Below are 15853 nucleotides of genomic sequence, written 5' to 3' on the forward strand. Positions count from 1 at the left end.
TTGTTAGTGAGTGCAGGGTATCTTCTAAGATTTCTTGAAGCTCCCACACATATTCTCTCCATAAGGTAGTTACCACCTTTAGAGATATCTCAGGCTGATATGAAGATTAAAGTGAGGCTAAAAGTATAAAAATCTCCCAGTTCAGAAACTACACCCAAATTTTTCTCATAATAAAATTTCAAAGTGATTCCTGTGTCCAACATTTTCTATTTGCTTAGTTATTAGTGATGATGGTGATTATCGACCAGGCCAGCCCCTGAGACTTGGTGCTCACTCTGCACCAGGAACTATGCTAAAAATTTTACATGCTTTATCACAGTGAATTCTCCAAATTTAAAAGATTCTATTGTTAATCCCATTTTACAGGTGAAGTAACTGAGAGCTAGCAGAGATTAAGAAATTTATCTTAAAAACTGTCGAAGTTAGAATTCTAACATGGCTCTTATGGATGCCAAACATTTTGCATATTGCCTTCTAAATTCTACTTTTCCTCCAACAGCATTATTAAAACTGAAAAATCTATCTTTTTCTTTGCCTGTGATTACTGTCCTCCAACAAAATTCAAGTTTATCACTATGATCACCAGCTACAAAATAATTTCATCTAACTCCCTTTTGCCTTTATCCTCATATAAATAAGAAATGACATATTTTCTGCCACAGATCTAGCATTTATATTCTGTTCTCAATGTGAGTAATGATGTAGAGAGACCTTGATTTCTTTAAGTAGGCTAATAGCTTTTTAAAGAATTCCAATCAAAGAGTCATTTTAAATGGCCAGTAATGCTTATTGTTTTTTTGTGAAAGCAACATAGTATGTTTTCTATACCTTGAATAGGACTCAACCTAAAAATGTTTAAATGTAAGCAAGGAAAACCATCGAACCATGTTACATCTCTGAAGAGTAGAAATTTTTCTCTCTGGAGTATTTTATGTATTTATTGTAGAATAAATATTAAGTGTTTCCTAAGTACAAGAAACCATTATGATGGTCACCTGTGGATCTGTTTAGAGGGGATAGCCAAGACGACTAATATTTTACACTTAATATATTTTACATTTACCTTACATTTTTCTTTAATTATTTTGTGTGTCTCCACATCTTGCCTATCCCAGTACATGACACTTCCTTGAAGGCAGGATTTAGGTCTCATACTTGCCTGTTATTCACAAAATCATCTGCATCCATAATCAGGACTCAATAAATTCCTATGAAACTGAATTTGATTTTACTCAGCATGAACACAAAAATATGCTTTAGTGATGCATAGCGATATATCTGAACATATTTAGGAAAGCTATTTTTCTACTATATATGAAATTGGTTCCAGACAGAGCATGGGTTAAAATAACTGCAGGCTGTGATAACAAGATGCTTACACACACACACACACACACACACACACACACACACGTTTTGAATATATATGTTACAAATGCTAGAGAAAATTTAAATTAACATTTGGTGGTAAACCCAAGATTGAACTCTATAGAAAATATTATCCATTCTAACTACCTATGCATAATTTTCTCTAGTTAATCATATTTAGCCCCTACTACGTGCCAAACCCTTGTATACGTGTTTAGTTTAGACCCTGTGTAATAACACAGTATCCTCTCCACTGCACACAGGAAGAAATGGAGGGTAAGGGATATTAGAACGCCCTGCCCTATGTCACAGTGCCAAGTTGTAATCCAGTACTTAAAACCACACCTCCCTATCTTTAAACACTGAGTAGGCAGAAGACAGAAATAGTTCTTACCGCCTGGGCTGGTTCCAATTACTGTATGCTGAATTTTGAAGCTCACTTTCTTCTCCCTCTCCTTCTTCTCGCTCTGGTAGTTCTGGAATGTCTCTGTTAAAAATTTACACAGTGAATACTCCAAAATCCTAGTAAAACTGTGCAAGTTTGTCTTATATATACTTTACTACTGATTTGCTAAAAATCAGAACTACTTCATTATTTTCACCATACTTGGCCCATTTTACATTAAGGGGGAAAGAAAACCTAATCAAATGAAAATAAAAACCTGACATTAGAATCAATCTACCATAACTTAGTCTGGAGGTAGAGCTGAACACTAAAATTCTTAGCTAGTCTGTTTCTTTCCCAAGGAAACGTGGGAGAATAAGGAAAAGGAACAAGAAGGGGAAAATATCAGAATTTTAAAGAAAAAACTTCAACAAGTATTTCTTAAACACAACATACAAAAGGTAGAAGCACCATATGGGTTATAAGCTTACACAGCCCTGATCGATCCCTGACTTGAAAGAACTTATCGTCAAGTAAGGCAGAAATTTAGCATCTCTGTCTCCTAAGGATGGGCCAGTGTTTTCCCTTCAAGAAAAATATAAAATGCTTAAAGTCCAACTTCACTCCAGCCAGAAGGACCACACACAGAATACTCCTTACAGAAAGCAGTTCACGATGTCCTTCTATTTAAGGTCACTTTTCAATTTCTGTAGGAATTCAATTTTGCCAAATGCCAGGCATAACAAAATGTGTCCAGTCTGTTAACTAATTGTAAATTAAACTATAAATAATCATATTGATAAATACTTTGTTTTCCCAAAGGTATACTTTGTATTAATGAGTGACATTGTAAGGGCAATAGAGAATGGTTAAGCAATTATGGTGTGTCCTTAACGCTGTTAGTTAAACTTGGCTTTCTAAAGATGAATGTCCACATATTCCTTTGAAAGCAAAGAAGGCTATAAAAATTCTGATTTAATAAATGTTTGCAACTGATTTTTATAGAAACTGAATAATCTAAAGAAAGTATACACTCAAATTATATCTATTCTCCAGTGACAGGAATACTGAACTCTGTCAAATCACATAACCTTTTGACTCTGAGATCAGAAGTCATAAACCCAATAATCGCCTGTGTTTGAATATGTTTCACAACATCTTTGGAAAGCAACTAACTGTCCAGGGTCTCCCTAAACATGTCATTCTTCCTTTGACCTAAATGTTAGATTTTTGCTTTTCAACTGTTAAGGGAAAATCTATCTGCCTAGCTGTACTACCTACTGTTGTATGTTTGAATTCCTCTCCTGAGCAAGTTGAGGAAGAAGGTTCTGAATGAGGCTGGGATCCAATAGCCTAAGCCTGACAGTGGGACAAGACTTTTGGGAATGGATCCACATAACGGATTTAATTTTATTTTATTTTTTCAAAAAGGGGATTTTTAAAAAGGATGTTAAGAAGCAGACTGAGCACAAGATAGACTGAGGGAAGCTGTATCCTGAAGATGCAGGGCAGAGAGGTGAACAGGAGCCTAACCCTCGGGAAACAAGAGCTGGAGGGAACAGAAGAGAAGGAGCAAGGTATGGAATACAGACAATAATGAGAACTTAAAATGAGTTCCGAAAATATTCAGTGACAGCCGCGGGGAGGGGGAGGATCTTACCCATCAAGTCCAAGCTCAGGGAGCTACTCGGACACACTCTCAGATATAGTGGATTACATCTTCCTGCCTTTTTAGCTATAAGAAGACTAACATCCTGAATCCTCTGATACAAAACCCCCATTTTCTTCAAACGATTCTTTAATCCATGAATCCTTTCATCAACCCAGATAAGTCCCTATAAATGTGTTGGTCATTCCTTATGTTGTTCATGCTCATGATGTTCAGCTCAACACTTTCCAAAAAAGTAAGAAATAACCATTAAAAATGTTTCTGAATCTGTATGTATGTTAATAAAAAAATAAAATTTCTGAACATGTTTGAAAACATTTATGAGAGAGGAAAAGGCATGATACAATATCATACAAACTGTAGGCGCCAGTGAATTAATGAAATAATACTGAGATCTGAGAATTCCCCAAACTTAGTATATGAAGAGTACTATGCAGAGTGGTGCGGCTTAAGATGATTTTAATTTCTTGATTTGAGTTTTCATATATTTTCCACACTGTATGATACTTCCTTAAGTAATGGAGAGGATGGGGTGAATTTTTTTTTTTTTTTTAAATCTGGAAAGAGACAAAAGGAAATCATTCTTTTTCATTGCTAGTCCTGCTGACTCTGGCTTCAAAGTCTCCTTTGGAGCTTGCTGCATCATTCACTCCCTGCACCAAGCTCACTGCTTCACTCACCTGCCAGAGGATGAAGAAAAAATATCCAGGGCCATTATTCCTCCAGATTGTTGCCCCAAACTTATTTTGAACTCTTCCAAATGTTCTGCGGGCACATAAGTAATTCTGGAACAGAACACAGTCCATGAAAAAAAAAAAAAGAAGGAAAGCAAAGTTGTGCCTAACAGGAAAAGATTCCAAAATACAGAAATAAAATGATCTTGTCCCTTCATCCCTACTTTTTCACACAACTCATTTAATCAGCTTACTCAGCAGAGACTCCAAACTTCGAAAGGATAAAGCATCCTATATGCAAAAATAACAGATTAAAGTTTAAAGTTTTTACTTTAAATTTTAAACAACAATTAAACTTTAAAATGCTGATAAACTATATGTTTACCCATAATCATATGGGGGAGAAAGGCAGCATTATTTCAATTTCCAAATGACAAAACTAACAGCAATTTTTAGAAAGATCTATTAATCCTGGGGCACCTGAGTGGCTCAGTTGGTTAAGCGTTTGCCAGGGTCCTAGGATCCAGCCCCTCGTGCAGCTCCCTGCTCAGCAGGGGGGAGGCTGCTTTTCCCTCTCCCTCTGCCCCAACCCCAGCTCGTGCTCTCTCTCCCTTTCTCAAATAAATAAATAAAATCTTTTAAAAAAGATCTACTAATCCTTACAAATATAACTGTCAGTAATAACATTAATTTCATCCAAAGACTTTGGGGTTCCTTAGCAGGAACAAATTACACATACTCTGCTAAAATACTGGCTACCCCAAATTACTTTACATTCTTCCATAATGCATAATTAATTATGGGCATTAACAAATATATAATAATTATATGTTAGCTCTATTAAGTTATGAACCCAAAAGTCTGAAGTTCAAACTAGCATAAGTTTATGGGAAGACTCTCTTATTAACTTGTAGCAACTCTGTAATAAGTTATTTTGGTTTTAGAGAAAAGCCTGATGTTTACACTTGAATGGTCACTTAGTAATTAAACAAGTACTGGCTGAATGCCTGTAATGTGGAAGGCACTGAGCAAGATGTTGACTACAGCGAGAATGTTTAGAAACTGATACTTGAAAATTCAAGTTTACTGCTGTCCTATAAAAGGCTAGATAACCAATATACCTCCAAGATCCTCAACTTAAGGAATAGTTAGGTAAGAGAAACACTGAATTACAAACTGGTTCTGCACTTGTGCAACTAAAAAAGAAGTATGTATCAAAATTACACAATATAAAAATCATGAAGACTATTAAACTAGCTATCCATACCTTACCCATGAAGACAATAAGTACATAAAACCTTAGCAGGGGAGGGCACGGATAAAAGGACTGTCTTTTATGTCATAATAAAATCCGAATTATGCCACTGGTATAATTTACTAAGAGAGGAAGATACGTAATTTCAGACATACTGGATATTCCATAAAAAGCATTCACTCTGTGAGGTCACTTAAATTTGGAGTCAGAAGACACAGCTCTGTGTGCTCATCAGAGTGTAATGGGAGGGTAAATCACCACTACCAAATCTCCATATCCTCAATCACAAGAAGGATGTCACTTTTCATGCGGCTATTGTAGCTGAAAAGCATAAAACAAATATAAGACAGTGCTTTACCAGGGCATAAGCTAGCCTGGTCATGCCTGATCACTCTGGGCAGACTCTGTGGACACTTGGGAGTCTCTCTTCATGACACTTTTACCTCCAGGACCAAAAAATAAACAAAAAGCACAGTTCAGAGGGTTTAGGAGTACACTGGGAGACAGAGTCACATTCTAAATCTGGTCCTACTTAATTTATTCATCTACAAAAACACCTTCTCTATGGTGTTAAAAATATATTGAATAGTAAATTTGAATTTATCCCTTCCCAAAATAATGAGTAAAAAAATGTATAACACATTATGTCAGGAAGATTGATTCTATTTTATACAAAGACAAATAAAGATAAACCTAAAAAGCCTATTCAAGAAAACTGGTATTGGGGCGCCTGGGTGGCTCAGTAGGTTAAGTGTCTGCCTTCGACACAGGTCATGGTCTCGGGGGTCCTGGGATGGAGCCCCAAGTTATCAAGCTCCCTGCTCAGCGGGGAGTCTGCTTGTCCCTCTCCCGCTGCCTCTTCCCCTGCTTATGTTCTCTCTTGCTGTCTCTCTCTCTTAAATAAATGAAAAATAAAATCTTAGAAAAAAGTATTATTTCTGAAGATTCAATAAAGGTAAAACATATAATTTAAAGTCAGGAAGAGGTGAGGGGGAAAGCCAGAACACACTAGCAAAGATAATAATAATCAGTTCAAAGGATTGTGTTTTTAAAATGTTTTGAGAAGGAAAAAAATGTTTCTATCCCAAACAATGCCAAAAATGAATTTTCCTCTATATTTGTCCCAAACTGTTTTTCCTTTTACCAAGGGTAGGGGACAGGGAGTTTTACAAATATTTTTCTGATATTTTAGACAGCAGTGAGAAAGAGGAAAGAAAGCAGTTTTCATAAATATTTACCCCAATACAGACAGTGAGGACACCGGAACAAGATTCCCACAATGCAACAGCACATGCAAAGCAATTTTAATACACGCCTGGTCATACGGCACATAAAACCTCCGAATCCCAGGAAGGGCACCAAAAATGAATTATGAACTGAATAAACACACTGAAACAGCTTCTTTGAGAGCTGTATTAGAGATTCTTACACGTAAACTAACCTTTGGTTACAAATGGAGTGAAAGGATGAAGAACAGCATTAGTGATGCTGAAATGTGATCCGGCTATTAATCCAGAGACCGTGCCTGCACACACAGGCGGGATCATTCCCTACAAAGGAGCTTGAAAGCTAAGTAGTTGGAAAATATGATTTTCAAATGAGTTCCCAATCATCAGTGCAATGTGAACAGGTAACAATCTCATAGTTCTGCTGGTATTTACATTTTCACATAAATGAAGAAAAGAAAGCCAAACTGTTCACACTGAGTCTCTATCTGGATCTATCCCTGCAATGGGAAGTTACAAAAGCATGAAATGGTTTTCACAGACAAGTTGTAACACACAGCCATAATGAGCTTTTGAATCACCGATATTCACACATAAAAGGGGGCTCGATCATCAGCAGGTGCTGCAGAAAATCTAGAATGTGCGGCATACGCGGCGGCATCTTTTTACAATGGTGTTAACAAATGTCAGTGTCTTGTGTGGAATGTGAGATGCATACATATGTAGTTACAAGTGGGTGCTCCTGGTTGTTTTTTTTTTTTCCCCTTTCCACCTCCCTCCCCATTGACACCTCCCCCAGAAAAGCATCTGCTCTTTACTGGTGTCTATAGCAGTGATTATTAACAAGCATAGAAAAATGTAACTGCAATCAATCTTTTATTCCTTGATCAGGAATTCATCCCACACTTTAGGTTAAGGCAGGTGAATTCTGATTCAGCTCAGTAATTATCTGGCAGATGTTAGAAGCAGCTGCTGCTAAGCACAAAACCCTGGCTATTATTACAGAAATATAAGAGCTCCTGGCAAGGTGGAGTGAGAAGTGAAACAGAATGCATTCTGGTGAGGCTTCACATCTGGTTTTCCATACAAAATAATGAAACCTGGAACTTAAACTGGCTGTTCTTGAACTCTTGAAACTCAAATTATCTACCCAGGCACACATGAATGCACACACACAAAGTTCCTTGCTATCTATCGCAAACGGCAAAAAAGAAATGGGGTGCGTTGTCTTCAATAAGCAATGCTTTTCCTAAAACCAATCAGTTACAAAAATGAACCATTTAGAGTCTTTTTTTTTTAAGTCCCCCCAATACACTCCTCCACTACCATCCCACATTAAACTAGGTTCATAACAAGAGACAAAGAGGAAGAGATGTGGATGGAGCCTAGATCCACGTAATGACTACAAAGCTTAATTGGCCAGAGGCAATGATATGGTTCCATTCAGAGTAAAGGAAGGACTAGACTTTCCTTTTGGGAGAATTATTCACATAGCTCTTAAGGTAATTCTAAACCTTCTGCTACATAAAAGCTAGTGATAAGGAAGGGACAGGGCCAAAACACTTCATGCAAAATGCTGCTCAGCCCTGGTCAATCTAAATGGCTATTTATTTTTATCATTTCACACACTTTTTCTGAAAAAGGATTATATGATTCGAAATTCTCTCTACCATTTACCCCCTAAGTCAAACTATAACCATCTGAATCTCAGCCTTAGTAGGACACGTGGGAAGAAATTAACGTGTTTTGTGATTATGTTTATGAATTATGTGTGTGCGCGCCCACACACAGGTGAGAATGTGAGAAAGAGATTGATTGGCTAATTGATTTCCAGAGGAGGGAAAGTTGCAGGATTTTTCTTATTCTCTTTTTTAATTTAAGATATTACATTTTGACTCCTGGGATCCTAAGGCAATAATTTATGAAGTTACCTCAGATATCCTTAAAGGTCCTAATAAAGCTGCCGTAAGCATGAATGGGTCCATCCTGGTGCTGACTCAGAAGGTGGGAAAACAAACAAAGCAAATAACAATAGCAGTAGAAAGAAGGAAAGGAGAAAAAGGACTTTGGGAGCTTGAAAAAGTACCTGACAACTTTCCTAGAGTTGACTAGATGCCTAACTATGCTAAATCAATGTCACAATGGTCTTATTTCTTGGTCACTTTCTAAGTGTTGCAGTACATTAGAACTGAGGGGGACAGTGAGATAACCAAGCACCATTTCTGGTGCTCAGAGTGCCAAAAAGTGGGCAGGGGACCTGCACCCGTGCTCATAGCAGAAGACATGCATTATCACACAATAAATCAAATGACCAATTACCAGGCCATGTGTGTTTTATACTACATCTAAACTATGTAAGCTAAAAGCTTTGCAGTAAGGGATCCCCATGTGGTCTACATCCTTCATCTTTGAAGCTAGCGGGATGGACACCGGCCCACAAGTGGTAAAGAAAGCTCTTAAAGTTTTTATTTTTTCTTAGAGGCACTGAAATTTTTAATGTACTTGGACTCACATTATTAAGATAATTAAGGAATTGTCACAGGATCAAATGACCTATTCCATTATAAAAGTCAAAAGGGCATGCAAAATTATGAAAGCCCATTAGAGAAATTCTGCCCCCAAATAATACTACTTTTGTATAAGATGGCAGAATCCACTTCAAACAGTATATATTTTTCGGCTTTTAATGATGGCAGAATGAAAAACAGACTGTATATATATTTTTTCTTATCTCAGCTCCAGCAATATATACTTTGCAAAAGAATAATACAGAATGCAGTCAGTAAAATAACATTAATACAGCAAAGTTTCCCATAATGGTAATCATTACATTAATTTAAGGTAAATAATCTTTCCCTGAGCTCTTATTTTACTATTTTATCCCTTATACATTATATAAAAATATTCAATGGTTAATGCTAGAGAAAAAAAGCCAAGCTATTACACTGATGAGGTGTGACAGAGTCATGAACTGATTTTTATGTTGGCTCAAGAAATGTTTAGTAACTTTAAAAACCAAGCCACATCTATAACGTGCTTTTAGCACATTATGGGATTATGGGATAGTTTAAGCACTTCCTGACAAAATATCCTACGTGACCTACAATTGGACTATACCAATATACTGGTGAATGCTCTTGGATCATGAGGTAGTTGACCAAACGGTAAATTATGGGTCAGACTGATGCTGTTCTATATGGTCTTTTCCATGACTGGCCGTTAAAGAACTAGCTTAGTCCTAGGATTCATATACATCAATTAGGTAGTACACAGTCCCTTACATTGAGGCCAACTTCTTTGTAAGATCCTGAGTGGACCCTCCTGCTCCGTGAGAGATGTCTCAGGTTTTTGCAAAAGCACTGGAGTAAAATTAAACACAGGAGGCAAATCGTTTTCAAATATTTCAACATCATATAGTCTTAAAGAAACTATATCTACAATCAAGAACTATTCAGGAATAGTCAAATTCCTGAGGGTTTTATTTTTAATAAATATGTGATAATTTTTGCATATTAAACAGAAGTACATACTGAAAAAAAATTCTGACTCATGAATTGAAATTCTCGAATTTCCCAAGCCAAACTGGAGTCCAAATGATACTTACTTTATGTCAGGCCCAATGAGAGAGTGTCTTCTCAACATCGCTCGTGCCTGGGCATTGGTTAAACTGATAGTAGATTCTTCATTAATAGATAAGATGCAGTCCCCAACAGCAATCCGGCCATCTCGACTAATGGAACCTCCATGAATAATGCTTCGAACGATCATCCCCAAGCCATCTTTATTAGCACTCACTGTCATCCCTATGGTAAAGGAGGAGCACAGATATGTATCAAATTCGTGACCCTCAAATTCATTTTAACTTGAATTTAATAATCCCTATGGATTCATAGATAAAAGAATAGGAGTAACTTTTTTATCCAATAAAAAAACAATCAAAAGGAAAGAAAAAAGTTTCTAACACAAAATATATTTTAAGTACATTTTAAAATGTTTCTGAACTTGTATCTAGAAAAAGACATTCTATGTTGAACATACTGGAGATGAAAAAGGTCTACGCTGTGGAGTGAATATAACTCAGGCTATTTGATGTGTTGCCCCCTAAATAGAAAACTCTCCCAAGGAAGATATTTTGACAATAACAAATCAATTGTATAGCAGTTCATCTCTTATACACAGAAGAGAATAAAGAGCAAGACTACAAATGGAAAATGAGTTGTATAAATTAAGAAACTTCATGCTATCACCTTATTTCTACACCATTTTTTCATTCACTATATATTTACTATATACTTACTATGTGCCAAGTTCTATGATGATTTCTTTGAAAAAAGCATAGCTAACACCAAGAAGCTTGTATTCAAGTCTTATCCTCAGTGCCTGACGTACAGTAGTCTGTTTAACTGAAGTGATGTGGACCTAATTCTAACCTCTTCCCATTTCATCTCTAAATCTGAAGTTCTAGGAGCTCCAGATCTGGATATTTCATTGCCTTTCTGACATGTTCCCTAGATGGCTAATAGGAAACGCAATCTTAGTATATATAAAATTGAATTTCCAAGTTTTCACTTCCCTTATTTCACCAGGTCCCTTCCTCTCTTTGCTAAGGGCATCATTACGCTCCTCTGCATTTCTCAAAGCAGAAATGCTGGAGTGATTCCTCATTCCTAACTCCCTTGCTCACCTCTTATCTCTAATCCATCACCACATCCTGTCATTTCTAGCTCCAAAATTTATCTCGAATGCATCCACCTTTCACTGTTTCCACACTAACCCTACACCAAGCCGGCACTCCTTGCCTCACTTTTTGAAAGAGCTTCCTAATTGCTCTTCCTAATTGGTCTCCTGACAACTGCCAATGTGTTCTTCTCAGAACAGACACAGCGACCATTCAAAAGAGACAGATCACATCACTCCCTTGCTAACAATCCTTTACCGGTGTCCTGTGGTGCTTCATATACAGCACACCTAATTGGCACAGATGTAGGGCACTGATGGACTGGCCCTCCCGACGTCACCCGTCTTGAGCACCATGCCCTTGGCTCCCCGGCCTCCAGCCTCAGGGACTGCTTTCTGAAATACACCCAGTCTCTCCCCACTTCAGTCTTTGCCTGACACCCTCTTCCTGCAGCTCTCGCACAGCCAATTCCTTCTCACTCTTCAATACCACTCCCTGAGAAAGGGTTTCTCAATAAACACCCTCTGAATTTATGTTTCCTTCTCATCCTACCCTCACTCTACTTCTTCAAAAATATAAAACCTTTTGAAATTATGTTTAAAACTTTACATAAAATTAATGTAAGGAGGGGCGCCTGGGTGGCTCAGTTGGTTAAGCAACTGCCTTCGGCTCAGGTCATGATCCCAGGGTCCTGGGATTGAGCCCCACATTGGGCTCCCTGCTCTGCAGGGAGTCTGCTTCTCCCTCTGGCCCTACCCCCTTTTGTGCTCTCTCTCTCTCACTCTCTCTCTCAAATAAATAAATCTCTAAAAATTTTTTTAAAAAAATTAATGTAAGTAAATTCACGTAAAACCAAGTGCTAAAAGTTCCTTCCAAACAAGTTTATGTAATTAAATAATGTAAGGAGAGCTATAAAGCTATAACCGTAGTTTATAAAAACTGGCTTTGAGAGACATCACAAATTCCTTTTTAGGTTTATATTTTTTATATAAAAATAAAGAAATTCTTCTAAATATTAATTTTAACAATACCAAATTAGACATGATATTTCAAATATTTTTTTCTTAATTTTTAGAAGATTTTATTAATTATTTGAGAGGGAGAGAGTGAGCAAGAGAGAGCATGAGCAGGGAGGGGCAGAGGGAGAGGGAGAAGCAGACTCCCCGCTGAGCCAGGAGCCCGATGCAGGACTCGATCCCAGGACCCTGGGGATCATGACCTGAGCCGAAGGCAGATGCTTAACCGACTGAGCCACCCAGGTGCCCCGTGTTTCAAGTATCTTTTTAAGAACAATCCTGACTATAATATGTTTCCAACTTGATATTTCATGTCTAGATATGGGACATCTGAGCTCTAGTTATCTAGCTATAGTTCTCTTGTAGAAATGAACCATTATCAAATGTATTTAAAATATTCTGTTAAGACTTACACTAATGATTTTTATCTTTATTTTTTTAGCAACCACAAATGAAGTTGTATTGGAACCTGACTGCAGCTGTTCACTGATGGATCTTCCATGGCTGTGTCCATGCTGCACCAGCAGAGCTGAGCAGGCACAACAGAGGTTGTATCCCCTACACAATCGAATGTATTTACTGTCTGGTGCTTTACAGAGAAAGTGTGCTGACCCCTGTTTTACATCATCATGGGAAATTTGCTAGTTCTACCTCAATTTTCCCAGCCATGGAGATTCTTTTTTTCCAACAGCTTGATCGAAGTATAATTGACAAAGAAACTATATATTTCAAGCATATAATGTGATGATTTGATAGACGTATACCTTGTGAAATGGTCACCACCACAGTTCAGTTACTTACATAGTTACCTTTTTCGTGTGTATGAGAACACTTAAGATTGATTCTTTTAGCACATTTTAAGTATACAATATAGTACTAACTATGGTCAGCGTACTGGACATGAGATCCCCAGAACCGGCTCATCTCACAGCTGAAGGCTTGTATCCTTTGACCAGCATCTCCCCATTTTCCCCATCCTTCAGCCCCTGGAAAACACTATTCTACTCTGTTTCTGTGAGTTAAACTTTTTTAAAAAGTTTCCACACATAAATGAGATCACGCAGTATTTATCTTTCTCTGGCTTATTTCACTTAGGTCCATCCATGTAGTGACAAATGGCAGGAGTTCCTCCTTTCTCATGGCTGAATAATAGTCCACTATAATGGACATTTTATTTTTTTATTTTGTATTAATTTTTGGAAGCACATTTATTGATTTTAATGTTCCTAAGAACTGTTTTCTGGGAAATTTTCTTTTTTTCCCCAAGTTTTTATTTAAATTCAAGTTAGTTAACATATAGTGTAGTATTGGTTTCAGGAGGAGAATTTAGTGATTCATTACTTACATACAACACTCAGTGCTCATCACAAGTGCCCTCCTTAATGCCCATCCCCCATTTCAGCCCATCCTTCCCGCTACCTATCCCCCTCCAGCAACCCTAAGTTTGTTCTCTATAGTTAAGAGTCTCTTATGTTTGCCTTTCTCTCTGTTTTTATATTATTTTATTTTTCCTTCGCTTCCCCTGTGTTCATCTGTTTTGTTTCTTAAATTCCACATATAAGTGAAATCACAGCAGCATTATCAACAACAGCCAAACTATGGAAAGAGCCCAAGTGCCCATCGACTGATGAATGGATAAAGATGTGGAGAGTATGTGTGTATAATGTGTGTATATGTGTATATATAATGTGTATGTGTGTGTATATATATATATATAATGGAATATTACTCAGCCATCAAAAAGAAGGAAGCCTTGCCATTTGTGATGGCATGGATGGAACATTAAGTGAAATAAGTCAGAGAAAGACAAATACTAATGACTTTTAAATGTATTATTGTCAAGAAAACACCTCTGCTTACCATAAACCAACAAACAAGTTTAGACACTGTTTCATCCAAGATGGGTTTCTTATGAGCAAACAGGTGGCTCTGAAATGTTTCAATAGGTACTCTAGTTTGCCTGGATACTGCCACCCTTCCCCCAAGACCCACCAAATAACTGTACTATAGTAAAACTAAAATGCATGACTATGAAACAAAATTTAATTTGGTGGCCTATACCAGGATTCTAACCCATCATCTTGTTCTCACTAGCACCATGCACTCTACAACAAAGCAAGTCACAGACGTGGGACAAGTCACTGTGAGCTATAGTAAACATGACCTCTAAGTTCATTTTTAATGGTATGTTTAACTCACAGTTCTACCAGCTATCACTATTAAGGCCACCAGGTCACATCAACTACATAAACCAGAAGTTGGCACAGTTTGCTCAGCTTAGAATCCCCTATCACCAAATGATAATTTTGTAGGTTCAACAAATTCGATGTAATAGCCACTAATTAGATTTTGGTTGTAACTTCTAAGATCTCTCGAATTTTTCCTGGAAGAAGTGTAATAGAATAGCCCAAAGCATGTACGGTAGAACCAGAGAACTGGTTCCAAATCTGAGTTCCACCACTTTTAATCAGTGTGGCCTTGAGCTGACTTAATGTCACCCTTGGCTTCATTTTACTCATCTGTAAAATGGGACTCATGCCCCCTTTTAGGGTTGTTTAGAGAATTATCTGAGAAAAACATGTGGAGTTCCTTTCAAAGTGCCTGGCACAAAGTGCTCAATAAAGTACAAAATAAAAACAAAAGGAAACTCACAAAATGTATTTTAAATGCATCTCTATCCCAATCCAAAGCTACATTGCTCTCTATGGGCTAAACGCAAATCTTAATTCAGCTTCAAAATGAAACTTCTTTGAGCAATCTTGATGTAGCCTTGGGTAACTCAAGCACTGAAATGTATTATACGGTACATGAAAATCAGAGACAGACTAAGGTTTGAGTACTGGTTCTACTCTCTAACAGCTGAGTACCTACAGAGAAATTCCTGAGTCTGTCTATGTTTCTAATCCTAATCAGTGAAAAGAGGATAATACCTTTCTTTCCTTCTCACCTTTTTTACCTTTTCTGTTTACTTTCTAAGTCCTAATACAACATAATTATCCAAATGGACCACAAACCTTATCAAAAATCATCAAGATCAAATTTTTTTTAAAAATCACTATATGCATGTGTAGTATATCTGCATATAACATTCCTCCCTTAAATTTAACAAAGTAAAAAAAAAGTGATTTGTGACATCAAAGCAAACAGAATGTGGCAGCTTTTATGGAAACCTGTCATTTATTAATAATTTCTCTGGTTAACCCTTGAGAAAGAAACAAATAATCCAGAAGGCTAAAGCTGCAAACAACCTTACACAGTTGATTAAAGGGAGAACCTGAATCTAAGAAAAATGTGTTCAGGGGCGCCTGGGTGGCTCAGTTGTTAAGTGTCTGCCTTCGGCTCGGGTCATGGTCCCAGGGTTCTGGGATCGAGCCCCGCACTGGTCTCCCTGCTCAGCGGGAAGCCTGCTTCTCCCTCTCCTACTCCCCTGCTTGTATTCCCTCTCTCGTTGTGTCTCTCTCTGTCAAAAAAAGAAAAATGTGTTCAGTGATAGACCCTATCGTAACATACTCTCCTACCAACACAAAGCCAGCCTCTAGTTAGGTTTTCTAAAACATAAACATGCTTTTTATTACTTTAAGT

General features: G+C 37.3%; 1 protein-coding gene across 10 annotated transcripts in view; it reads right to left on the minus strand.

Annotated features, from left to right (window-relative positions):
• The window catches only part of MPDZ (multiple PDZ domain crumbs cell polarity complex component), a 161537-nt gene that overhangs the window by 51489 nt on the left and 94195 nt on the right, over positions 1 to 15853 (minus strand). For all 10 annotated transcript variants that reach the window (XM_078062322.1, XM_078062320.1, XM_078062316.1 and 7 more), the window contains 3 exons: positions 10182 to 10380; positions 4103 to 4207; positions 1763 to 1855 (listed from right to left, as the gene is read on the minus strand). In XM_078062322.1, coding sequence (XP_077918448.1) covers positions 1763 to 1855; positions 4103 to 4207; positions 10182 to 10380 — 397 coding nt within the window. The remainder of the gene's footprint in view (positions 1 to 1762; positions 1856 to 4102; positions 4208 to 10181; positions 10381 to 15853) is intronic.

The sequence above is a fragment of the Halichoerus grypus genome, chromosome 14 (assembly GCF_964656455.1).
Source record: "Halichoerus grypus chromosome 14, mHalGry1.hap1.1, whole genome shotgun sequence".
Taxonomy (NCBI): Eukaryota; Metazoa; Chordata; class Mammalia; order Carnivora; family Phocidae; genus Halichoerus; species Halichoerus grypus.